The sequence below is a fragment of the Cyanistes caeruleus genome, chromosome 4 (genome assembly GCF_971803275.1).
Source record: "Cyanistes caeruleus chromosome 4, bCyaCae1.hap1.1, whole genome shotgun sequence".
Classification (NCBI taxonomy): domain Eukaryota; kingdom Metazoa; phylum Chordata; class Aves; order Passeriformes; family Paridae; genus Cyanistes; species Cyanistes caeruleus.
This window is the reverse complement of record NC_141704.1, coordinates 14,879,824-14,907,616: the sequence shown is the minus strand read 5'-3', so window position 1 is coordinate 14,907,616 and position 27,793 is coordinate 14,879,824. Positions and strand designations below refer to the sequence as shown.

Here is a 27,793-nt window from a genome sequence, read left to right as displayed (position 1 = left end):
CCTAAAGTCACTGAGCTGCACACAACCTGAATGAGCCAAGCAGACCCCACTTAGGAGTCAGAGCCCTGTGCTTCGACCTGTGTATGTTTGCAGACAAGTTGTATCAGCTGTGCCTATGCTGTACCACTTGGTTTTGAAATTATCTGAGTGAAATGGAACATTTAATATGGAAGAGACCCCACTTGGAATCTTTTAACTGATAACTTACCGGTGCTAAATAAGCCAATTTAATAAATGATTTGACTTGTTAATTGATTATTTATTTGACCTGCTGAACATTTCATTGAATTTGAAGAAGAGATTCTGCTGAGAAATGGAGGTGACTTGGTTTCATCGAGATAGGCAATAATATATGATATATAATACATAATACATTATATATATATATATATATATATATATAATATATATATCACTGATTTCTGACTAATCTGTGTCAAATAGATTAATTGCACCATGACTGGTAGAAGGCTTCAAGAAAAATCCTTAGGTTTTGTCAACAAAACAGTTGACAAATTGCTTTTTTTAAGCACCTGACCTGGGTATCTGCCCACCATTATGAGAAGCAGAGATTCTTTCAGATACAGAGAGTGGAATATGAAATCTTCAAGTGCTATAAAAGAACAATATTGAAGGACATTACACATCATCTGTCTACTTCATGCTGTTTTATCAAATTCACACACACAAAATAATCAGCTAGTACGTAATCTCATTAGTGACTATTTTTTTTCTTGAATTCATATACAAAATAAACTCTTCTTTGCCACATACAAGCCACAATTTATTCAGTCATTTTTGACACACCATGAAGCCTCAACATTAGGCAAACAGGACATAATGTATACAATATAATGAGCAAAATTGATATCATATTTATTCATACAATAGTTTGAAAAATGGGGATATTTTGGCTCATACAAGTCTATAAGATTTTCGCTATAGCTTTTTGCTTGTCCGTGTCTTTCTATGAACTGTGTGACCCACTAACTCTCTGTGCTCCAGTATCTTCTGATACAGGAAAGGTAATTGGACTCCTGTGCAACTGGATTTCATGAGCTGTTGGTGATGGAAATTATGTCAGCAACATTCACACATCAGCAATAATCACTCCATTTTCTCTCATAACCACTAAACTCTTCAACATTAATGTATACAGCGCTTCCAGCTTTCTACTTGGCAAAATGAAACTTCTGTTTGTATTTTCTGCTTGGTGCCTTGGGCTTACATGAGCCTTAGGCTTTTCCATTGTCATCTTTTGAGGGGTCTTTGCTACAAACAAAATGAAATTTCTAAAAACTGTTACAACTTGATTTTTAAGAACTTTCTGAAAGAAGTTTTTTCTTCTCTGACTGGCTTCTCATTTTAAGCTGCAGGTCTTGGAAACCAGTCAAGCCTACAAAAGACATTTAAAATACCTTCTATTTTCTTCCCATCACTAAGACTTTTGGTTAAATAACAATGAGTAAAGGAAAGTGTTGAACCACTCTTAACTTGTGGGCTAAAAATATGCAACAGGGGAGCCTTTGCTTCCAATAACTGAGGATAAGAAAGCAAACTGCTGAAGGAAATTATCACTGGGCTCATGACAGGATGGGGGGAAGTAATCTCAAAGTTGAGAAGGAAGAAGGGAGTGCAAGGTGATGTTTATGTGATTAGAATAACACCAGATAAGGAAAGGAAACAGACTGGTTTAGTCTGGTGTCTGTGGAGAGAAGGTAGAGAAACCAGAAAGGACAGGGTGGAGAAGGAAGAAGGATTTCTCTAATCAAAGCCAAGCAATGGCTCTGCAGGGTTATTTCTGGAGCTGATCAGCATAAGAGGAAAAGCAGCATGAGGCACCTCTGAAGCAAGAAGAAAGGAGGTTGGTGTTTTCCATCTACCTTCCAGAAAATGAATGAACTGTACAGGAGAAAATACAATAAAAGAAACATAAGATAAAATTATCATATCTGGAGCTGAGCAGAGGATTCAGTGGAAAGAGAACCACAATATTTGATGAAGAAAGAAAGAAATAATTTCATTATGTACTAATGCTTTTTACTCATATAATTTTTACTGTGTTAACTATATTGTTGTTAACAAAGCAGTATCATTTCCTCTGCTCCTGGCAGGACAGAGTGGTTGTGTTATACAACAAAAATATGCTTTTACCCATACAATTATTTATCTTCTGGGCCTGAGGAATGCTGTAATTTGTACTAATATAACTTCTGTCTGTACTAAGATGGTCATATCAGAGTCATATATATTCTGATATAAACATACATATTGTATTGTATCCCATAAAGCACAAATACACATTAGATCCCCACTGCACCAGTACTGCTAGACGAGAAGAAAGCACATGAAAATGTACAGGGCTAAAACACATCTCTGGGGAAAACCTCCACTATATGATCTTAAACAGATTCATGATTCAAACCAGTGGATATCACTAAGAATGAATATGCTTTTTATGTCACTGTGTTTTGAGGATTTGTTGGTTAACTGAAAATTAGGATCACCTGTTTTGCAGTAAAATCTTGAAAGTTCACACTGACAACTGGAAGTCCTTTCATATATTAAAGGAAGAATCTAAATAATGGAGATGAGGGGGAAAAAAGACCAGAAAGCAGTCTTTACAATAATGTAATTTAGTTCAATCATTTATAATAATACTATTAAAATCCAGCACAGTATGAATAATAAAATAAGTCTTAGCAGGACAAGACCTTACTGGGTCTTTGGGTTGTTAAATATCACCCAGGGTTAGCCAGCTCCTGTAGTTTTTTGCAAGGGACTTGATCCTGTGGGTCAGAATCTTGTGCTTCTAAACCTGGCCCTTGGGCCTGATTCACTGATGCTTTGAAATAAACCCAATGTGATCAGGATACCTGAATGTTATGCTGTCTTCATGTTGTTGCAAAAGACTAAAGAGTAGTAACAGTGTAGTAGCCAGCTACTTTACAGATCTTAACCAAAGCTTATACAGTTCTTTCCCTTTCTTGTACAGAGAAATTGAGGCAAGGACATATGAATTGCAGATGCCTGTAGAAGAGATGGCTGTCAAAAACAATATTAGGGCTGACTCCTGTGCCTGTGCAAACACTATTAGACCACACCTTAATGAGATGAATTATTAATACAAAAACTGCACGGGAAATTAATTTCTGCTGCCTCTCACCAAAACCAGCTGTTCAGACTTGAATGTGTCACAGTTGCACAACATATATTTTGCTTTAAGGATACAGTTAACCAACATGATGGATTTTTCATTATGTTCTTCCTAATAGTATCCTCATCCTTCCTCTGTCCTTCCCATTTCCCTCTTCACCACCATGATTTCAACCTTTTGTTCAGCCTTCTGGAAGGTACTGAATGATGCCAATCCTGTGTTTGTATGGTGAGCACAGCATTAGCGGTCACAGGGCAGACTCCTCTGGGCAGCCTTGCAAATCTGCCCTGGAAAAAACAGAAAAACAATTACTTTACATATTTAAATGACAAGCATCAATCCCTAGCACATTCCAGATGAAATCAATGTTAAGTTACCCATCTCTGGTAAAATATCCAGATGAAAGGGCTTCCAATGAGGCTGGGAAAGTTTCTGTGTCCCTACAGAACCTACTGATGACTACTAGCAGAGGTCAGTTGCTAGCCAGCTCTATTATTACACTGTGTAAACATCTTATCCCACTGTACTGTGCTCCCAGACTCCCTCCCACTTCTCTATATACCTCTATATACTTCTCTATATATACCCATGGAGTGCCTAAGAACCAGATGGTGAGTTCTTCAGCTTAGAACTTGTACAATTTTTTACAAAATCCCTTTTCCTAATTGGCATCCTTAGGCCTTACCACAATAAAACCAATAAATAGTAATAACAAAAAAAGAAGGATGGAAGGTGGGTGAAGACATGACTAATTACCTAAACAATACTTGGACCACAAGCCACAGGGAACATAGGAGCCTGGGGAAGAGCAAGTGGGTGGAGAGTTACGTGAACAACAGAGGGTTGGGCAGGTAAAGAATAGATATTGCAAGACAAAACTGAGAGTCTTTATTTTGATAGCATCATGGAATTTATAAATTAAGGGATGACAGCTGTAGATTAAGCATGGCACAGGTTACTCTCTCTGTGTGCAGCCTGGCTTGGCACTGTCACACAGACTTGTGAGAAACAAGGTTAGTTGAAATGATGGTATAACAAACTGGGAGATGTGAGAAGCAGAAGTTCCCAAACAAGGTTTGCAGAAGGACCACGTGCTGTACCATGGCAGTGCAGAGCCAAGCCTTGCCTTCCCTTCCTGTGAGGAAGGACATGCTTCCATCTCAGGGCTAGGCTTACACTTAGGTGGAGAAGAGGCATGCACTTTTCCAGGTAGTAGCAATGGTTAAACAACAATTCCTTACCTTCCCCTGGAAACAATGCAAGAAGCTGATATTTGCATTAATATTTATTTTAATTCATTTTCATACCACTCTCTGTGTGTATATCCCCTGCAAACAGGCCAAAAGATGATACTCACAACAGTGATAGACTGAATTTTCTTTAAATTTATATTTATGGGCTGGGAGCATAAATATAGTTGCTTCTAAAATGAAAGAGCACTTCTTTGCACATTGGTTAATGAACTTCCGGAATTCGTTGCCACAGGAGGTTGGGAAAGCTGGCTATTAGCAGGCATAAAAAGGGATTAGACAAGATTTGTGAACAATGCTTCTATTAACAGATAATAAAAGGAACAGGCAGTTCCAATGTCTGTGAGTTTAGGAGACTGGACCAGAGGAAGAGGCCAGGTACACGTGCTCTCCCTGAAAAGTTCTCAGGCTTTGACTGCCTGGTTCTGCCTGCCCCATCTGTGTTTATGTTGTGCTGGGAGTGTGGGGCACTGTCCTGGCTCTGCTGGAGCCCTGTGGCTCAGCCAGGGCAAATGGCCAGCACCCACACAGCTACCCCAGAGCCATCATGGGCATTGGGCAGCAGTAGCACCTGCAGAACGCTTCCTAATGCTCTGATGGGTTAGGCCCTAAGTGGTGCCACTCTCAAAGAGGGCCAGAAACTAGCATGGTGGAGTTGAAAAGGAGTTATAAAGAACAAAAAGGAACTGGCTTTAACAAACTATTCACTGAGGATCAGGAAAATATAGAAAGAGGGAGACAGAAAATTCTGTTACTACAGTATAAGTTTGATAATTGTTTAGGATAGCACCAAAGGAGCTCACTCTCCAAAAGTGAATAAAAACAGGTATTCTTTTATTTCAGGGGAGCCACTAAAAGGAAGAGTGAACATCAAACTAAATGTTACTGTCTAGATAGAAATCATAGATGCGATTTCAGCTGTCTCTTTTTCCAGCTGAAAGCTCTAAATCAATTTGATTCTGCTCACACCATCTCTGAGTACTTCTACTGCCCTTTTCTGCATTCTTCCAATTCTGTTTCCTCCTGCCTGAAATCAGGAGACTGGTCTGGAACTTTACTCCATGTAAGGCTGCACCATGGATTCTTACCCTAGCACAAGGATGTTCTCTGTTTTTTCCATTTTGTTTGCAAGTCCTGAGGCTATGTTTGTCTGCTTGACCAGCACTGAGCAGGCATTTGTTATTCACCATCTAATATCTTCTTCCTGTATGCTAATAGTGAAATCTTTCTTTGTTTTGTTTTCCATTTAAAATGAAAGACCATTTTATCCTGTTTGTGCTCTGAATTTCATTTAACACTTTTTATCACAGAGTCATTCTGTATTAGGATATTCTAGATAGTTAGATATCTAGATAATTCTAGATATTTCCACACCTATTAAAGTTATTATCTCATTGTCTGGCTTTTCACGGAAAATGTAGATCTTAGCAAATATTCTTCCGAGACTCAGATAATCAAAGCATTAATGAAATTAAGGTTGTTTATAGAAAAATAGGAGGAATGAGGAAGACCTGTAATACGTGATAGAATGGTACAAGGAAAAGACTTAAATTAACTCTCTCTGTCTGTGTGTGTGTCTGTGTGTGTGTCTGTATGTGTCCCTGGTTACATAATAGCCACAGAGCACATAACTAAAGAACAGAAATACCTGGAGGGAATGAAGGAAGAATGACTTACAGAGGAACAGGTTGTGATTGAAGGGAACATAGGAGATCTCAGGAATGAAGTTCATTACAGTGATCTATGTACATATCCAAGAAAATCTCTTTATGAAAGTAAGAAATCCCTCACTGCTGGGACACTGCAAATAGCCCTGGCATTAAAGGACCAGGACCAACTGCAGGGTCCATTCAGAAGTGTACTGTGACCTTATTTGTATCTCTAGGCCCATGGACAATGACTAATGAACACAAGAAAGAATTCTCGTTTTCTTCATGCTTTTTCTTCTGCGTTTTCTGTTCTTTGAGTGAAGTCCTGCTGTAACAAATGTGGCAATGTAATGCAAAAAACCTCCCTCACAACCACTGAATAATATTATAGTAGAGAAAAGAGCACCACCTAGTGCTAAGTGCTGTTTCTTGGTGCTGAGGTGTCTCCATACACTCTTCTGGATGTCTTGATTTTAGTGTTTTCCTGCAGTTTACCCATCCAGGGAGGATTTAATCCTTAGCATCAAGGAGTATCCAGGTTCCTGATAAGAGTAGCTGGTTCATCAAGAGCTCAACATCTCTCCGAGTTTTGTGCACATTAAGGTAATGCCCTAGGCACCTAGTTAACATAATTGTGGTTATTTGTCTGATTCATTCGGGCTGGATTCTACTATCCTTACTCACACAACTGTGTTTTGTGCTCCACAGATAAGCATTTCTGCTTTCACTCTAGCGAAAATTAATCAACACTTATGGGATAGGCTTACGATACCAGAAGACCAATCTTCTAATGCTTGCACTTATAAAGACAAGGATTCATTGCATTTACAGTCTGATCCTACACTCACATCAAATTTTCAAGCTTTTCTTTGATACATGAAAGATGTACTTTTGTTTGTTTGTTTGTTTGTTTGCCTGACATGTTTTTTCCTGTTTGATTTGGGGTTGTTTGTTTTTATTTAAAATATCCAGTAGATCTTCAGAAAAAACATTGTTTTGCATAAGAGTTGCCTTCATTATCATGGTGATAGACCATATGCAACCTTAATTATTTTTAAAGTATTTATAGTTAAAATCTATTATTGTTTGTTTTCTTCTGATTAACAATCCACATTATGTTAGTGTTCTTATTTTTGGTCTTCAAAGCCTTCTACTTTGTATCACAGCACTGAGTTTTCTGTCATAATGTAATTAAAATTTCAAAATAAGACAAGCAGGTAAATCAACTTTAAATGATTCGGCATCAACTATCGTTATGCATTATTTAAATAGCTCCAGATTTGAAGATACATGTAGCATTGGATATGTGAGTTAATTTACATATAGGTGTCTATAGTAAAATGCCATTTAAATGTCTTACTCCATTAAAATTTGTGATCTTCAGTGACACTATTAAATTTCTCTAATAATGGAGTTATTTCTTCTTCCCTTGAAATTATTCAGCATTCACCACCAATTTAACAGGAAGATGATGAAACTCAGCTATTCAAATTTCTTCTACATCCCCCAATTTTCAAACCATGGTTTAGACCATAGAGCTTTTTATTTGTCTGTTATAGTCCTACATTTTTATCCTATCAGGCAAACTTCACCAAGTGTAGTCTTCACCTGAAAAGAAATGCTCTGTGACACCTAGAGCTCTTTCTGCCATATTGTGTCTATACTCTCACTGTTGCAAATATTGCCACCCACTAATGACCATTTCTTATTTTCATTTCTAAAATATCTGGTGATTGGTTTGATGTTTTTCTTTATAGGAAAGTTTTGTTGTTTTGTGAGTTTTTTTTTTTTAGTTTACATATATATACATATAAAACTTTGGAAAGGGCTGGCATTTTGCATCTTTTCTTACAGTAGTAACAACTGTGGGGAGCATGGGAGAGTCTGTGGGGAGTATCTCATTTCACGTGGCTTTAATTCTGTCACCACACTCAGCAATATAACATAACATCTATTCATAGCTACACTACTACCACAGTAATTAAATAATTAGCAGGAACTAATTGTTAAAAATATGGTATTGCAGTGAATTAAATAGCCTGTGCACTTCTAACTAGGACATACTTTTTCTCCTCAGGAAGCAAACAAACTCCTGAGAAATTAAACCAAACTCAGCAGTTCAAAGCAAAATTATACTTTGCTATGGGAGCAATAAGAGACTCTGGCAACTGCATAAAGTTCAGGTTTATGGTCCCATGCAAGGAGGGTGTGCAGCCCTACATTAATGACACCCACTAGCAGTTGAGATCCCTGCTGCCACTGAGGGCCTGCTGCTTTGTCCTCCCCAGTCTGGCACCTTGGCTTTTTGTTTTAGAGGAAGCAGAGGTCACCAGTCCTACCCTTCAAACTGGAGTCCCTTTATACCTGTGCAAGGAGAGGGCAAGCCCTGCTCCACTGTGTCTGGCAGCTGTTCAAGCCTCCTTCCCCTGCTTGTTCCACAGCGTCTAGGGAAGGAAAAAAATATACCTGTGTCAATGCCAGCTTGGGAGAGTTAGTTATTCCTGTGGGACTTCACAGCATGCTCACTGTCAGGAAAGTTTGGCAAAGGTAAGGCTAGTTGCAAGCAAGAAGCCAGAGTCCTGCTCTGCTGTGATGACAGCTTTTGCAGGAGCAAATAAATGGCATCTATTTAAAAATTGTTACAGACCAAAGATTTTTTTTTTTTCCCAGACTGTCTGTTTGTTCCCAGTTCTGGTTTTGTTCTGTGTTTTCAGTGAGCATATAATTACCATGAATTATATAGCAGAACAGGGTGTGTATAAGGCACACCTTGAACAAGCAGGTTCTCATTGGCTTGAGCAATGGCTTGAGAGGTGTTGTTTCCCAAGCACAGCTTGCAAACCCACGGTCTGGGAGGCCTCTGCCGAAAACTGTTTTGTTTTAAAACTTAAAAAGTGACATATCATACCTCCTGCAATGACAGGGAACTCTGTAGCTCTTGGATTAACTAATCATAGCCTCTTCTCATAGCAAATATGAAAACATCAAAGATCACAGATTAAAATTGTATTCAAGCAGATACAGATACTGACTGTCAATCATTTTTAGCAAATGTCTAATAAATCCTTCTTTTTATGTTTGGGCAGGGTAAAGTAACCATCTTGCAGATTTCATCACCGTATTTCAGTTTAGTCCTAATATTATTCATAGAATGATCTGGTTTTGAAGGGACCTTATAGATCATCTTGTTCCAACACTCCTGCCATGGGCAGGGACACCTTCCACTAGATCAGGTTTCTCAGGGCTGCATCCAACTGGGCCTTGAACACTCCCAGGGCATCAAAATGAGACTGACTAATCTGTAGTTCCTGACAACTTTCTTTTTTCCTTTTTTAAAAATGAGAGTTATGTTTCCCCTTTTTTAGTCGGTGGTGATTTCACTGGACCACCACAATTTCTCCAATATGATGTATATTGGCTTACCCACTTCCTCCATCTCAGGATCCACAGATGGATCTCATCAGGTTCCATGGACTTGTGCACCTTCAGGTTCCTTAGATGGTCTGAAACCTGATTTTCTCCAAAACTGGGCAGTTCTTCATTCTCCCAGTCCTGCTGACTTCCTCTTTACATTGCTCCTGAGTTTGGAGGAAGTGACCTTTGAATATTAACCACTTTCTCAGGGTTCTCTTTCCTCCAGGACTTTCTCCCATGGCACTCTATCAAGCAGATCCCTGAATAAGCCAAAATCTGCCCTGCTGAAGTCCAGGGTATGGAGCTTGCTGTGCACCCTAATCACCACCTTGGGCATCTCAAACTCCACCACTTCATAGTCACTGCAGCTCAGGCTGCCCTGGAGATTTGCATTCCCCACCAGATCCTACCTGTTGGTGAGACCAAGGTCCAGCATAGAACCTCTCCTGGTTGGCTCCCCTATCTCTTGGAGGAGTTACCATCAATGCATTCCAGGAATCTCCTGGATTGTTTATGCTCTGTTGTGTTGTCCTTCCAACAGGTACTGGGGTAGATGTAGTCCCCCATGAACACCAGGACATCTGAATGTGAGAACAACCGTAGAGGACCTCATGTGCTTCCTGGCCTGGCAGCTGTAGCAGACCCCCACTACAGTGTCACCTGTCCCTGCCCTCCCTTTAATCCTGACCCACGGGCTCTCGGTTGGCTCCCCTCTCCCCCCAGACTTTGCTCCACGCACTCCAGCTGGTCACTGGCATAGAGTGTAACACCCTGTCCTCATCTCTCCTGCCTGTCCTTACATTCCAACACTCCTGTCACAGCAGCCATCCCAGGACACAAGATCACAGCTCTGCAGGTGAGTGCATGTCTCTGCCTCCTCCTGTTTGTGCCCCTGCTGTGTGCACTTGCACAGGGGCAGCAAAGTCGGGTCCCCAGTGAAACCAACTCTCTGGTTGGAGTGTCTGGAATTTCTTTGTGCTGCCCTTCAGGTGCTCTCCTGCTGACCTGTGATTAAGGTTTTTAGACTGAAGACCCAAAGACAGTATTTGTGCTCTGAATTTCTCTATTTACCTGGTAAAATGGTGACCACATTGACAAACTCTTGACAAACTGTGGGGCAAAGTTCTAATTCACTTCCTTTTTGCTGAAGCATGAAGTGCATGATGTTCATGCAGGCCTGTGACGTGTGTACATGAGATCCCTGTCACAAGATACCCTCAGACCAAAAACCCCAGTGATACTCAGAAGAGACCGAAGTTTTCCAGTGTCCTTGATGAGGTGCTCCTTGGTTGTACAGGACATGAGTGGTGCTGGTAGCCTGTACTTTGCCACGTGATTACCAATGATAATTACCAATAAACAACCCCTTCACATACCAAAGTCCAAGCCACACTGTGAATAACTGTGGTTACAGTTAGCTACCCCTGTAGGCAAATTTTTATATAATTGTCCACTATGGGTACATGTTCACACAGCTTCCAAACTGTCTTTTAAATTAAGCTAAACCACTCAGACATGTGGCAGCTCATTCAGCCAGCAAACCCTCTCAAGACATACAGAAAGTTTGGCTGGAATTTGAATTAAAACCAAAGGAAATAATGTAATGCTACTTTCAAGAGACAATTCTGCCTCCCCTTGGCTAGGCAGCAATGTGTGCAGCCATGTCATTAGAAAGACAAAATTTGTCATTAAAGTCATTGTGCTGCTTTTTTCCTCTAAACCCTCAGTTAGGAGGCAGCAAGAATAATCAATGAGTTGTGCTTAAGGCCTGTAATACATAATAATACAACTCGATACTCACCACTATCTAATTTGCCATTCAATCTTTAGCATAACTGCATGTATTTCTCCAGAATGCTCAATAAAACATTCTTAATTATACAGGCTTTCCTGCATATTTTCTAACTGAACCACTATTTACAGTATTTATTTTTAACCTGTGTGTCATGTTCTTTGAAATGAATCTGAACTTTAACCTGTTCCTGTCATCAGCCGCCTGCTGAGCTATCTTCTATTACCCAACAAGCTTTTGTGTAGAAAATACTGTGATTTATGTACTATAGTACAACCCTCTATTTAGTTACATGTAAAATCTTGTGAAATCTTTTCTGGGAAGACTGAAATTTTCCTGGTTTGACTCAGTTTAAAGGTATACACAAAATAAAAGATAAAATAATCTTGTTTTGTTTTGTTATATGGCATAAAGACAAAGTTATTTTTTAAATTTTGTAGTTGGGCTATATCTTGTCATGTTATCTTATCATAAAGAGTTTCAAAGATATGATGTTTTTTGTAAAGGCCAAACTCCTGCACACTCATAGTTATGAAAGAGTAAAATCTTTCCATATTAATAGGAAAGTATCCAGCACTCATATTCACAAAGAAAATATGAGAACTCAGATTAGCTGCATATTGAAGGCTTCTAAGTCAGAAATATTAATATAACAACAATCCAGAATTTATTGTTTCCTAAAAATATCACCATTTTAAAGAAAAAACTACTCGAGGTGTGGCATTAGCAAGCACAAAACCTTGCTCCATTTTTCTTCATGAATGTATCAGAAGTGTTTGAACTCTGCATTGGAAACAGATTGTGCAAGCCATCCCAAACACGTAGAACCTAGTTTTGAAGCATGAATAAACAGGTTTCGAATCACCAGGGTAATGGAACTGAAATATCTCTAGGTAAGAACAGGTGGGGAAACATTTCATCATGTTCTGTAACTCACAGGTCCAGCTGTTTGTGGCACGTGCAGCAGCACTCGTAAGAAAACCTATTTTCCACATTTCTTTACACAATACATGTGGCATGCCATGAGAATCACATCAAGGCAGCATCTACTGGATGCAGAGGAAGAACTGTGAAGAAAAGGCAAAAACGCCATAAAACTTTGCCCACATATTTCCCAGGCTGCAGCAAGCAGCAGGTTAGAAACATTCCAATCTTGCCATCGTGTTGAGGACACAATTGATAATCACCAGGAAACACACCTAAAGATATGCATGGGTGTAAGTCTGTGCTGGCAACATGGAGAGGTGCTGCATCCGCACGAGGTACATCAATAGCTCTCATAAATCTTGATTACTGTGGAAATAAAGAGTAATTTCACATCCATGTGGGCTGGTTGGAAATCCATCAAGAGCCTTTATGTACTGCTTTCTGTCCCACCCACACAACAGTCACCAGTTCTGCTGCTCTCCTGCTCTAGAGTCCCCTCCTCTGGGCGATGAGGAGCTGGCTGCTGTGGGTACTCGTGTCAGTACATGCCACACGCAAAGCACTAGGCAGGCTGTCCCTGTGCCCCACACACCCATCATGTTTATCACTGGACCCAGTGGGTGGCCTGGGATGAGTGTCTTCCAGCTGGATGCTGGACATGCTGGTGTTCAGACAGAGAAACCACAGCAGGCCAGAATGGCATTGCCATGGTCATGGCTGGTGTGGCCAGAGGCTCCCAAAGACATATGGGTGTCCCATAAGGACCAGGGGTTCAAAGAAGTTCTACAAATGGGTTAAAAAAGAAATATTAAAATTTTCTTTGGCCCATACAATACTGGCTGAAGGGGTTGAAGGGAGCTCAGCTCTAATGATTCACTAAAGGTGGGCAGCAGCTCCCCTGTCTGTAGGCAGGCTCTTCTGGGATGGGAATGAGGGCTCTGCTGTGGAGAGTGGTTTTCCAGCTGCTCCACCTAACCCTGTCAGATGGTGAGGGACATGTCCCTGGCTGGCAGTCCCACCCCACTGCTCTGGCTGGGGAGTGGCTCCTTCATCTCACTCTTGGTTGACTTCATGGCAGCCCTTGCACAATCCCTGGAACTATTGCCAGGCATCTCTGTTATGTGAACACCCTGAGAGCTCTTATGTACTCAGTTTGAAACAGACTTCAAAGACGCTCTGCTTCTAGTCTTCAAAAGAAAGTTCTACTGCCCCCAGAGGGGAAGCATTCCCTGGCTTCCCTCTTCCCCAGCTTTCCCTTTCCTCCACCGCACTGCTGGTTTTTTGCTCCATTGAAATGCAGCTGCCCTTGCAGCCTCTGAGCCTTTAACCTCACCCCATCAGCATGAGATAGGTGTAATGTTTCCTCCTTCCCCACTCACTTCCCCCGGCGCAGGGCCATAGGCAGAGCAGCAGGAAGGTGTCCAAGGACACCCGGGATTGCTGCTGGCCTCGGCCCCACTCCTGCACTGGGGCCAGAAGGACGTGGTGTTTTGGGGAAGCCAGGCTGGTAGCTGTGCTTCCAAAACAGCACACATGCTTAATCTGGAACAGATCAGAGGAACTAACCTGTTTTCTCAACAAAGCCAATTCTCACCCTTTTTATCACAAATCTCCTAAGAGCTGGGTTTCACCCTGCCCTGGGAATTCCAGTTCTGTGGAGGTAAATAAAGGAGAAATATACAGAGAGGGGTTTTTTTTATTTTTTATTTTTTAAATAAATAAAAAAGAACTTATTTTCAGTTTCGCAGCCAGAGAATAAAGCCTGAAAATATGAGCCACAGGCAAGGCCAGATGCAAAGCAGTGCTGTGGGTGTGTGTGCTAGATAGATACTGCCTGTGCTGTGTGGCAGCTCCCTGTTCTGGGACATTCACCAGCACCTCCTCTTGAGAAAGACGTGATGTAAACAGTTGTGCTCAAAACACGGTGAATAAGCAGAAGCAGAAGCACAAAAATGAAAAAAACCTAAAATTCTAAAATTCCAGAATTTCCAGTTTCCGAAATACATGACCCCCCCTTATTTCACCTTGGAAGAACAGTGTCAGGAACATGTCCCTCTGCATCTTGTCTTCAAACACTGTGGTCTGTCAGCAGACAGACAGTGTCAGTGATCTCTGCAGTGGAAACCTGTCTGAAAGGGAGCTCTGATAGTCTCAGATCTGCTCTCTCTGGAAGTTTTTCCAGGCTAACCTCTTTAACGTGCAGGAGGGACACACCATCTGCCTGCTGGATCGGAGGAAGAGTGTATGAGGTTTAATTAAGATGATTTTGCCCTCCAGACAGGCTGTTTAAAAATTAATTTTACTTCTCCTACCTCTTCCATTAAACTCGTAAGCTAGAGGGAGCAATGCACCCTGAAATACTGATTCTGCCTCTCAGATGGCAGTGACCTACATTTATGGGTGCTCAGCCCATGAGCTGATGCCCGGGACTGTTGCTGTCCCACCAACTCTGCAGACTGGAGGAATGATCAAGGCACTGGTTTGGATTAGAGGCAGAGTTTGACATCAATCCTTTACTTTCATTTAAATGCACCATGATTCATTATCTCAGGCAGGATCCCATATCAGGTGCATTAGGAAAGCTTTGTGAGAGACAAGCTGAGGTTGTTTGATCAAAGCTATGCCCTAGGCAACATGAGAGTTCTTCCCAGCCTACTACAGCTGGTTTCTGTAAGGGCAGACAGCACCGGTTTGAGTGCTGGAACTGACTGGAAGGAAACTTAGATGTGTTTCAAATTTTTTCACTATTTTTTTTCCTCCTCAGCTTATCAGTCATGTCAGTCCTACTAAACAAGGAATAACTAAAGGCCATATTCAATTCATCTTTGGTTTGCACCTGCAAAGCTTACATCATCTTCACTGCAGGCTTCCTAAGTATGGCAGATGAGTATTCAGCTAGGAAAATGTCAGCCTGGAAGATATAAAGTCATGAAACTCTTGGGAAATGCCACGGTTACTGAGCCTTGCCCACAGCAGTGCTGCTCCAATTAAGTAATGTAGTGTGCAAACAGTGGGAAGAAGCATTTGGGAAGGAATTTAGGATTTGTGAATAATTTCAAATCTCACCAATTAAATATGCAGTGTATTGCATAGTCTGTCACTCCAAAGAGCAACTAAGCACCTTAAAATTACATTAATATAAAACAAAACTGTTAAGTGCCTTCATAATGCTAGGGGCCATGAATACAGCCACTATTTTATGTGTTATGCCTTAAAGTAATGACAATTTCTTATCCCACTAATGGCAAAAGGATTTGCACATGTCATCATTGGAACCCACTATCAACAATCTTTACAGGAAATTACTGCAAAGGAAGCAAGCCTGGATTGGGAGCAGACCTTGGCAATGCTATGCTGATAGGAGTCTGCAAACTCAGCAGTAACGAGGGTTCTTTCAAGTTCCTCTCTAATAATCTAATCAGTGTCATTAAGGAAACCTTTTCAGAACAGCTGAGTGACTGCTGACTGGTGACTCTAAGCTTTATGGTTCAAACATTTGCTTTGTTTAGTTTCCCTGACATGCTCTGTGTTTCACCTGCAACAAATTTGGCTCCACTGCTCAACATGGTGTTCAATTCAGAATCACTTTTTGTCCTGCCAGAAGTCCAGAAGACTGGAGTTCTAGCAGCACTTTCGAAACAGCATTCCTGAGGCTTAGCATTACACCTGGAACAGGAAACCTGAGCCTCTAAGACAAAAGAGACAATACACAAAAGTTTGTGTATTTGTGCCTGAATCTGGTGCTCAGTCAGCCCCAAGACCATCTGATTGAGTTAAAAAAGCAAGACAGATGAACTCTTCCAAGTCTGGAGAGCTCCTGAGTGCTCATGGAGTGCATTTCTGGTGAAACTCAGCCTGAAAGCTCTCCATGGCATGCAGCAGAGTTCTTACCTAAGCCGCTGTGGGTGAGGACTCATCTTCAAGGGCAACAAAACAAATAGTTTCAGCTCACACACACCTCATTCTTCAGGAAAGTGTGTAGCCATGCCTCTTCTGCCTCTACACACAAGAAATCAAAAAGCCCTTGTAAAGACTGTGGCAGTCAGATAGAACTAAAGCAGAAGCCCAGATAGATTATAACTGATCTAAGACCTGCTTGGGCAGGTGTGTGCAGACAGCAGAGGTTTGCTGGCCATGCTCTGGGCTGGTGTGGCAGGAGCCTGCTTTGATCTGGAGGCAGCCCAGAACTGCATTTCATGCTGCCCAGCGTGGTGTTCTGCCTGGCACTGGGGAATGCAGGGCAGCTCCTGAGGGAAGAAGTGAGTGCCTTTCAGGATGGGCAACACTGACCGAATGTGCTCTCATGGGAGCTGGGGCAGGGCAGCTCAGGTCTGTCTGTACCTGCTTCCAAATGCAGGAAAAGAGCCGGAGATACTCATCTTTCATGGCTCCAGGTCTTCAGTCCCTTCCTCCCAAGCTCACAGTAGCACTTCTGTGCAGCAGAGTTCAGCAGGGTGGCTGTGTTGTCCATAAAGCACAGGGTGCTGCAGTTGCCTTGACTCCAGCAGCATGGGAGTTCCCACTTTCCTGCTGGCCAGGAGGGACTGGTTTGGCACCACTTGACACGAGCCATAGATGCCATCAAACAACACCCTTTGCCAAACAAGCACCTTCTGCTGGAGTACCCAAGCAGCCATCGGAAGTAAAACCTGTCCTGGCTTCATTAGAGTCTGAATTCGTCTACTTCCAGCTCCTGCATCTCATTTATGCCTCTTGCAGCAGCATAAGGCTCTGAATTGGCAAAGTAAACACACATCTTCAAGCATAGTTTTAAACAAACAGAACCAAATTGCTTTGAACATGGCCTCACACTCACAGCAGACTAGGCAGGTATTAGTGATACAGCTCTAACTATGTCCTAGGTAAGAACTTGCTTTGGGCCCATCTGGTTTCTCTTTAAGGTTCCCCAGAGGACTCCAACTTACCCTGGAAATTTGGACAGACAAAATAGGAGTGAAAGTCAAGAGAGTGAGAAGATTTTTTAGGAAATAATTCTTTTTAGGAGGGTAAAGGGTGAGAAAGGCTGGGGCCCAGGCTGGTGCACTAAGCTCTGGTTTCCCAGAGGGGCTCAGAGGGGCAGAGGAGCACCTTGAGAGTGGCCCAGCTCTCACGGTACAGCTCTGTCCTTGCCCAGTGCCAGACCAGGGGGGAGGGTCTTAGGAAATTGACAGTGCCAGATCAGATCAATTAAGGGAACATCTATCAGACTCATTTTTTTAGAGACAGATACTTTTTAATAGTTTTAAAACTGATTGCCACTTGTTGTCTTTTGCTTTTTTTTCCCCCTGGTTGTTAATTAAATCCTTTGCCAGACAGAAGCAGTTTTCAACCCATGACTTGAAAGAGGCATTAAACCTCCCTTCAGAAGTCCCTGGAAATAAGTCCTTACAAAGGAAGTGCAGTCGTTCTCCCAAGCTGGATTACCTTGCCTCCACTTTCATCTTGGCATGAAATACATTAATCACTCTTTTTTTTTCACCTATAATAATTTAATCAAGACTCTAATAAACAGACTCTTCATCCTCTGATGCTCAGGAATGAGCCACATGGCACATAAATAAGGGAACATTAGCGATTAGACAGGAGTTGAATTCTCTGTAGCATTATTACAGTGGAAAAATAGGCCAGCCAGAGACCGCAACAGCACCTCCTTATATGCTCGTTTTGCTCTAGCAAGGATATGGGGATTTTCAGAATTTTCCTTCTGTGGCTGCCATTTCACACTGCTTATAAAGGGATTTTGGTTGAACAGCAGAGCTTGGACAAAGCATGTTCTTATTTAAGAACAGATTATATATATGGGTTACCTGGAAGTACTCCAAAGGACACTATAAAAGGCAGTTGTATGATGAAAATTGTGGGCTAGGATTAAAAGAGTATTCTTTGTTTTTCACAAGTATGAGCTAAGTTTTAAATCAGCCTGGCTTTGCAGGTATAAAGTGTTGCTGGGAAGTGTTTGCTCAGTGCAGGAATGTCCTGTTACTGTGAGTGTACACCTAGCAGAACCCAGCTTTACCACTACCAGTTGCTGCACCTTAGTACCTTGCCAGCTGCTGCATTTGAATTGTGCAGACATTACTCCTTAAGACTTTTCCTCAAAGTGTTTGGATCTATAAAAAAAAATCCAGATGTATTAGATAGGACCCACCACCTCACTCCCTCTCTTCCAGCACCTGCCACCAAAGGCAGCAGCCCCAGATGTCTCAGCACTGCATCCATCTCAGCGGGGACAGAAAGTGGGACAAAAGGGTGGGAAGGAAGATTTAGTGCAACCCATATATAATAAAGACAGAGATCTCCAAACACACCAGCACAGCAAACACCAACTGATAAAGAAGTATCTCATAAACTTGATGTATTTATAGCACACTGTGGCTACAATTGAAGAGAAGAACATTTTAACTGAGAACAAGAATATTGGAATTACTGAATGCATTTTTTTTGGTTACTTAAATATTAAATAGATTTGGTTTGCTTCACTATCATATTATTTAAGGTAAGAATAATTTCTAATTCCCAAAGATTCAAGTCTTTATGAAAAGCAATATGAATCTGATCTATTTGAAATGAAACTCTAAAGTCCAACAAATATGAACTCTCTTTCAAAGACATTTCAATCTAAATAACTTTTATGACTTTTTTTTTTTTTTTCATGCTAGAGTTGATCAATAAATGAATGGTTTTGGGTTTTTGTTTGTGTTATCCTAGAAATGCTGTGTCAGAGACAGCTTGCCTTTGTATGTTTGATGACAAGAAAACTAATGTCCTATTGCACAATTACTTTCTTTCCTATACAGGTTTCATTATTCTCTTTTTCTAACATCTGGCTCCTCCCATGGGCTCTCCTGGACTGTTTTTCCCAGAGCTCATCCCAGCCTGGTGTCTCACTGGGAGCCCAGCCCCAGGACCCAGCTGGCTCCTCAGCCCTGCATCAGGTACCATCACCATCTCTTTTTCCCTTTTTTAATTACCTGTTTAAAACCAGATTGTTCAGATGCATCAGACTTGCACTGAGTCAGTGCAGTATTTTTGAAAAGTCACTGTTACTCTCAGAGATGGTATCACATTAGGTTAAAGACACTAATTTAAAAAATACAAAGCAGGTGCAGCAGAATGAGCTGTAATCAGAAATAAGCCACACAGAGACAGCATTAAGATGTTCTTCCAGATACTCCCCACCTAATATAAAATTTCACATGTGGAAAGTCTTTGAACACCTTTGCTCTGAATATTTCCTGAGTCCTTTTAGCTTCCATGATGCAAGTCTTGCTGTTCTCTTTCTTCTGGGAATACCTAACCCTTGGGCAGAGGCTCAGAACTTTGGCGCTTCCCATCAAACCCATGCCACCAGTCCTCCTGATCAGAAAGCAGTAATGCTTTCCAAGGAGTGGACACCAAAGCATTTCTTGTTAAAAAAGCTGAAATTGAAGTGCAACCTCAGCTTTCAGCTTACCTTCTTCACTACTGTGATGCCTGGCTTGATGCATGAGCCCCAGCCTGATCCGACAGCTCACCCAGAGACCTCCAAAAATGGATTTCTCATTCCTCATGTCCTGGACTTCACTCTCTGCCAGTACTCTCCCTCTGAGTGGGTGCAGTGGCTGCCAGGGAGGCACAGGGGACAGGACTCAAGACATCCTTAAGAATCTAGTTCTCAAGTGACCACCATCTCCACTGGCTCTCCAACTGCGTAATCCAGGTCCTGTACCACACAGTACCTCACCATCCCCTGCCACACAGCTGGAAAGGGGCTGGACACAAGCCAGCTCTGTGTCAAGGCTGCTAAGGAGGCAACTGTTGTCCTCATACTCCCTAAGAAAAAAAACTCACTCCTCTGCTAGGCCATTGTGAGTTCTTGCTTGTTGATTTTTTGTGGCACTGATGCTCTGTGCATAACTGTATCTTACAAAAACCCCAACAACAGCCTTTGGGAGTGATGCTGCTGAGGCATCACCTAATGTTGCCATGGTCCTCTGGCTCACTGCTTGGTGTAGTCTCCTGGAAGAAAGCCCCAGCAAGGGGTGGCAGCTCTTGCCACCTTCCTGTCACAGATCAGGTACACACTGAAGTGGATGACACAAAAGACGAGAAACCTCACGGCAGCCTTTGACGTCAGCCTGACCTAGGAATGAAATGCTTGTGTTAACTTGAAAACACACAGCGTCCACCCCGAGCTTTCCTGCTCCATCACAGAAACTAGGGCTGGGAAAGGACTCCCAGAGCACATGCAGGCAGGTCCTGACTGCTTTGTGAATGACTCATAAAGAATACTGTAAACTGAAAGTAAATGCAACGTTTTATTTGAGGTTGGAATAAATTACAACTGTAAAGCATATTTTATTGCTTTATAAATTGTCTGCTCTTAAAAGGCATTAATATCAAACATAAACAAAACAAAGACACATTTGATTAACAGTTCAGTTCTCCTAAGCTTCATGGACAGCTCAGTAGGGGGATTTCTTTATATGATTGGCTCAGAAATTTGACTTTGACATGCATTATCACCATTCATAAGTTTGAGTGGACTGCAGATGTGTTCATTTGCTTTAAGATTTTTCTCTAAAATATCCCATTTAATACCCAGTCCTTAATTCCCTATTCAAATACAAATCCCACTGCTTTTGAAAAATTCCTTTGAAACATATGTGGGGTTTTCTGTCCCTGCAGAAGGAGGATTTCCAAGTCCAAACCAGGAATGAGTCTGACCCCAAAACTAAGTGAAAAAGAAACTCCTTCCAGGTTAAAATAGTGAAATCCCATGCACAAAAAATGTGTCCTTTCATTCTGAAGATCCTTGCAAAACCACTTTGCATTGTCTGAACACAGTAACGTGGAGAATTTGTATTTTGTTGTACAGACTCTACCTGCCTGAGGCAGGTATGAATTTTGCTCATCATCTCTACTTCTCTAGGTGCCAACAGACCCAGGAAATCCAGTCTGCCCTGAGCCTGGGGGGTGAGAGGGTGCTCACAGGGCTGGGTGTGCTCAGCACTGGGCAGTACCCAGCCCTGAATGCACAGACACCGTGATGGGGTCTGGCTAGCTCCAGATTGGTATGACAGGCAGAAAGGAGGCCAAAAAGCCACTTCCTCAGCTTCCTGGGGAGCCACAGCTACTGAACACCAAAAAGGGAATGAACATTCATAAGCAGCTCTCATTGCACCACAAAAAAATCATCCACCAAGGCATCCTGTCCCACTTTGACTCTTGCACTGCCAGGGCCATGTGGTCCCCATGCCCTGGCTCCAGAACAGTGTCTCCCTGAGCTATTCCTGAGCAGGGAACATGCACCTCTGCTAGGCTGGGCCTGAAGCAGCACAAAATGAGCTGGACTATGCCCTGTAAAACTCTCCAGGAACAGAAATGGAGACTCCAGTCTCAATTAGCCCTTGGAACAACATGGGTTTGCAGAAAATACCTCCAGGCAGCTTCTCTTCCTGACACAAAACTAACTTGAAAAATAATGAGCCACCAGTACAGAAATTCCTTCTAAATCCAGCTCAGTATCACTCAGAAAGTTCCTGTTTAGAGAAGAGTTTCTTCTCCTATCAGCCTGTAATGTTTTTGCCATGCCTACAGGAACATAAATAGCTGAGTGAGATGCTGGAGTATTTTAGACTATACAGCTGAATGGGAGTGGTTTTTTATTACTGGATCCAAGAAATATATGTCAAACTTCAAAGAAAATACTATTAGATTGATCCTGGTGTGATGTCAGTTTTCATCAAAATCTTATCAGTAACATATATAAATTTAGTATGTTTTATGCATATTCTCATTTTTAAAAAAAACAGCAAACCAACTTTCTTCTACTAAATATGGTTTCCTCAGAAGAGATTTGTTTTGTGCCATGAGGGACAGCCAGCTTTGATCTCTGTAAGGCTTACAGCAGATTTCAGGTGCTGCACTTGCCCACAATGGCTCCCAGCAAGTCAAAGGACAGGACCAGAGCTTTGGTGGGATATCTGGAGCTGTGCCAAACTGGGCCAATTCTTCAGCACTTTTCAGTATCCCACTCATTCAAGGAGTGGATAACCCTGATTTAGTTCCTGTAACTTTAACATTTAGCACATGTTAAAGTGCTAAATGGAGAGGTGGGGAACAGCAATGTCCCTTCCTCCACCTCAGGTCCTGGCTTGGGAAAGGCTTGTGGAAAGGTGGTTTTGTGGCTGCCTTGTGCTAGCAGGATGCATTGCAGCTGGGAAAAGGGTATGTGCACGGTGTGCCCAGATTCATCTCATCTTAGAGAAACATCAATCAGGACCTGCAAGCTTTTACACTCATCAGTCACCTCAGTTATGCTCACTGAGAACAGATTCTTGGCTGACTTCTTTTTTTCCTTAGCAGTGATGAATTTTGCTTTGAAGATGAGAAAGGGGAAAGCTCACCTTCAGGGAGAGGGACAAGCACAGACATTTGCAAATTAAAATGCATACACGTCAGCCACCCCAGCAGTGACCTCCATCTGCGCTTTACGACACAACGTCTTATTATCTTGAACCTTAATTTTTCAGCCCTTTCAAAGGTTCCCAGGAGCGTTCCTTTCTGTATCAGTGAGATGTCTCCAGAAAAAAACTAATGAAAGGAGTCAACTGTTGTCACCAGGGTAAGTTACTGGGTTACATTCAAGCCACAGACTATGGAGGGAGCAGACTTGCTCGATTTTCTGGTGCAAATGCCATACCAAGCAGCAAGCTGAGCACACTGAGAAGGAATATGGCTAATGTTTAGTGCACTGGACTGGGATTTGGCAGATGGAGTTAATTCACATTCCTCTTGTTCTTGAAGCAATCAGAAAAAAGAAACAGTTTATATTAACTTCAGGGTGCTCAAACATTTCCAGCTCAGCAAATGCCCCTAAAATATTTCTCCTCTCCAAACAGTTCCTAGCAGTTTATGCACTTCTTCTCTCAGACTAAGAACAACAGACAGAAATCTTCTAAGGAATCACACTTCTGGGGAAAAAAAAGAACCAACAAACTTCAGGATTGCTACATCTGTGCTAAGGCTCATTTACCCATCTGCAAAGCCTCTTACCCCTCCTGATTTTCACTCCTGAGCTGCCCATTTGCCATGCACTTGCAGTCAGAGAGAACAGGAGCTCTTAAATACATTCACATCTTTATTTCTAATTCTCCAGCTTTTGTATTCAGCAAGGCACTCAGGCCAGCACAGTCTCAGGCAGTTCTGTTAAAGCACCTTCTAACTGATTGGGGACCTGAACTGAAAAGCTGATGGGACGATCAGTGAGTGCATCTGAAAGCAAGGCTGTTTACCAGTGCATTTTTTTCACAGGGAGGGCAATGTTCAGCCACTCCACCAGAATATAGCATGTATATTCATTAGTGGTTACCAAATGCTCTAACTTTTCACAGACCTTTGTAAGTGCTGAACATTTCATTTGGCAGGACAGCCATGCCTGAGAATTCAGCATATTGTTAGAAACTGCCATTTCCTTCTCCTACAGTCCTTCTCATCACAAAGTGTCTCATGGAACAAACAAGTGTCTATATTGTGATTATGCCAATGGAGGAACTGGGACAGATATGGATGCCAGCTGGATTGGACCCATAGAGCACATGAATGATTTCGTCAAGCGAAAACTAAGTCACTTGATGCCAGGCCCAGTGCTCCATCCACACCACCTGAGGTTACCAAGTAAGGGACATAAATTATCCCCCAAAGGAACTGATGTATCATGAAGGGCAAAGAGCCTCTGAAGCTATGTGTAATGGCATGAAGCACAAGTATATTACATGTTTAGCTCTGTCCCTGTTTCTCTGTAATGAGGGCAGTGGGTTGCTCAGACAGTTGTCTTCTGGTCAGCCTATTACGTTATTTCCTATGGAAATGCAGGTAAAGGCATGTATACTATTCAGTAGAACAGAAGTCTTATTTTACATGGGCTGAGAGAATGTTTCTTATACCCAAATGAGATTTTTGCATGCATCTGCATACTCACCCAGATACTGCCCCTGCTGTGCTCCATGCCTGAGTGTCATGCCCGGTTGCTCTGCGTAGCAGGCATGTCATACGCACACAGTGACCTGGTACATTCTGCAGGCCGAGTCTCAGGCAAAAATTCACCCAAAAAAACCTAAGTTTGTTGGTAGTTTCTTGCAGTGAATTGGGCTTTCACTAGGAATTAACAGGAACATAAGCTGTAATGACTAATCTTATAGTCTGTGCACTTGCTTATTTTCTTTTCACAGTTCAACCACTTTCCTCCTTAATACTAAAACACTAAAGTCTTACATAGCATTCAGAGCATTATTTTCTGCTGGCTGTGTTATGCTCTAAGCCTCTGTCACAATGCATGCAAAGGATAATGGCTGAATTTGTAACGCTTTTAACTAAAAAAATACTTTTAAAAACATAAACCATAAATTATTTATTCCTCTTTGTCCATTGTTTTAAGCACTGAATCTTCTCCCAGGATTTTACACAGTTCATTCAGTCTCTGCTGCATTTTAGGAATTCCTGCAAGCTGGGATTCCAGTCTCTGTTTTTCCTCACTCAATGATAAACGGATAGCGGTGTCCAACTGCTCGAAACGCCAGCCACCTTGTCCGTCAAACTGCAGCAAGTGAGTGTGGTACTTCCTGCAGTAGAAATTAAAACATTAGTAATGGCTCAGGGAACACATGGTTTGTTATTGCATTCAAATTTGGATGTATGTGTCTCTTTTCAAAGGTGCCTCTCAGGAATTTCAGTTGTCCAGTTCTAGATCACTGGGTAAGACTCTTTTTTTGATTCCTCGTCATTCCAGGACACTCTTTCATATGGGATTTGGTGTTTCAAAGCCTGTCACCAGGACTGCCCCAGCCCAAGAGTGAAATTCGGCGAGTGCCAGCTGGAAGCAACAGTACTGCTGTGGGCTCCCAGCTGGGACAGTCATTGCCCCTGCAGCCCACAAGGCCAGCTCTGAGCCCCTCAGCTGCAGGGATGCTGGCAGGAGTGGGCAGCAGGGCCATGCAAGGTCCACTCATCACTTGCTGTCCCTGGCCAAGGTTGTGGCCCCCTCCTACTGCCTCCTTAGAAACACTGTGGCTACAGTTGCCTTCACTTACAACTCCATCAGATGCCTTTTTCCCCAGGAGCTAGAACAGCAGCATCGGACAAGGTTCACTCCTCCCTCAGGAATTCTAGTCCCAGTTTATTTTATTTACCTCACTTTCTGATAGATGTCTTACCTCCTTGGCAGCAAATACAGAGAGGCAGGCATGATGCACCTGATCCTACTGATAAAACTCAAGTTTTGTTCCCCTGTGTCTTATAAGGTTGGCTAAAGGTAACTTTATTCCTAAAACATGATTCAGTTTGCAAGGGGCTGAAATAAAAATGTCTGTGTAGGAGTCACAGATATTTCAGTGAGTATCAGGGTGTGTGCATCAAAAATATTCAAAGGTGTACATGTGGAGTTTGTCAAGACCTGGCAAAACATTTTTCAGGAGGTGCCAGAGGAAGAGCAGAGAGTTCCCTCAGAGCTGATAGTATGACTTAGTAATTTATCACTATAAATTATAGAAAGTAAAATGTATCATAAAACACTGACTATAAATCCCATCCATGGAATATGACAGTTTTAATAAACTCAATGGCGTATGACATGGGACTGAAAAGAGACTCATCTCCAGTCTAATATTCACCACTTCACACATATTATCCTTTGTGATATCAACTGCTTAACCTATCCTTCTATTTTTCCCCCACCAAACTCACAAAAAATCAAGAAGCTAAATGCTGCAGATAAAGGACACAACTGTTAAAAAAACAGACATAATATTCCTATGGAGGAATAAAGTATAGTTTAACCACTTGACATGTTTCCCATCTCCTCCCTGCACATTAAACTTCCCCAGGATACTTCACATATTTTTTCACCTTTACAGAAAAACCTGGTGATACCTGTTGTGGCTGTGGCATAGACTAATTATTTACCTCGTAGACATCTACATATTAATAAGTGAAACACATTAAAAAAATAAGAGGGATGAATAAATACCTTTCAAATCATGAAAAAAATTCATGCTAAATTAATTTACATCACTACTGTTGTAGATAACTTATCTTAGAAACTGCAGACTTAACAACTGCCCCAGTACGAAGAATAAAGGCCAGTCCACTGCTTGTCAGAGAGCTAAAAGCAAGGATCATGATAAAGCCCTGAATATACTTACCAAAGAGAAGGTCTGTGTGTTATGGAAAGCAGGGATATCCCAGCAGCTTTTGCAGCTTGGAATATCTTTCCTTCAACATCAATGCTTACAGCACTCGTACATTCATCCAGCAATGCATATTTCGGCCTTTTAAAAGAAGATAAAGAACATTATTCTTCTAGGTTTTAGGCCTAGTATTCCCATGTACAAGGTTTAATAGAAAGAGCAACAGGAAATAGAGACTTACTTTTTGCCAGACAGCTGTCTCTTATTTACAGCTGGAAGCTGGCTAGAAACAATGTGAAGTTCCCATGCATTACTCAGGTGAAAAGGCAACTTCCAGGAAAAATGGGGTTTATTTCCTGGCCAATTTGAGTACACAGTGATCTAAATTCTATGTCCTGTCTGACCTAGTATTATTTTGTACTCTTGTCAACTTATGCAATAGTTAAAGCCAACTCAAAGCTTCCTATCGACTGCTATATAAGGTCTGGGCTGCCTTTGTGTGCTTGCAGTCTCCCAGATTGAAAGGTAAAGGTTGGCTTTCAAACTCCAAGAGCTTTTTGCAACAGTCCATCACACTTGGCAACATTTGTAGGAAGGAAGATGTTTGTGCCTGAGATGTTAAAGAAAGAAATATCTGAAAAAAATAACGCTATGTTGCCAAATGCAAAGCTGAAGAAGCATTATCCAAACCAAAGGCAGAGCTTGTATGAATGAACAACAAGATTTATGCAGGTCTTAAGCTAGACAGTGTTGCATTGTGCATGCAGATTATAGTCTACTACCACTCTAACAGGAAATCTGCAAAGCTCTTTCTCATTTTCAAATGCTTCTTAAATAACACTTACTTGTGGTAAAACATCCGGGCCATGCCCATCCTTTGTTTTTCTCCTCCTGATAAGACATCTTTCCAATCCATGATGGCATCCCAGCCTTTTAAAAAATAATGCAAACAAAATTAGTCAGGACAGTATAAATTTATGAAGGAAATGCAGCTTTACTTGCAACACTTCTGCAATCTATAACCAAAATCATAAAGAACATTTCAACTGCTCAGGCTACTGAATCACATCTTCTGAAATACCTCAATGCCTACCCACTGGCAATCAATTGGAAAAATGTCCCTTATATCATGACAATTTTGAAAGTGGAATTTAGACTTTTTGGTCATGTGGATATTGTCAAAACACTTTACTTACCATCTCTTTGAAAAAAACTCTTTGACCTGTATATAAGTAGTAATTTTATTGTCATATTTGCTTCATGGAACTATTTTCTATTTCTTCTTAAAAGGTATGAGTGGAAATTTAAAAGCAAAGTAAAATAAATAAAGTGTAAAAAATAAAGAGCAGTGTCAGACTGCACTCACTACTGTAGGCAAAGAAAACTGTCAGCAAACCCAACAGAAACACAACTGCAGACACAGTGATGCATCTGTGTGC

The 27,793-nt window shown here is 41.6% G+C and overlaps 1 protein-coding gene across 1 annotated transcript in view; it reads right to left on the bottom strand.

Annotated features, from left to right (window-relative positions):
- Positions 1–20,467: 20,467 nt before the first annotated feature.
- ABCD2 (ATP binding cassette subfamily D member 2) overlaps positions 20,468–27,793 on the bottom strand; it is a 42,559-nt gene continuing 35,233 nt past the window's right edge. Inside the window, exons 8-10 of the mRNA XM_023918631.2 lie at positions 27,200–27,284; positions 26,370–26,495; positions 20,468–24,791 (exon numbers count right to left, since the gene is read on the bottom strand). Of these exons, the coding sequence (XP_023774399.2) occupies positions 24,581–24,791; positions 26,370–26,495; positions 27,200–27,284 (422 nt within the window). The 3' untranslated portion in view covers positions 20,468–24,580. The remainder of the gene's footprint in view (positions 24,792–26,369; positions 26,496–27,199; positions 27,285–27,793) is intronic.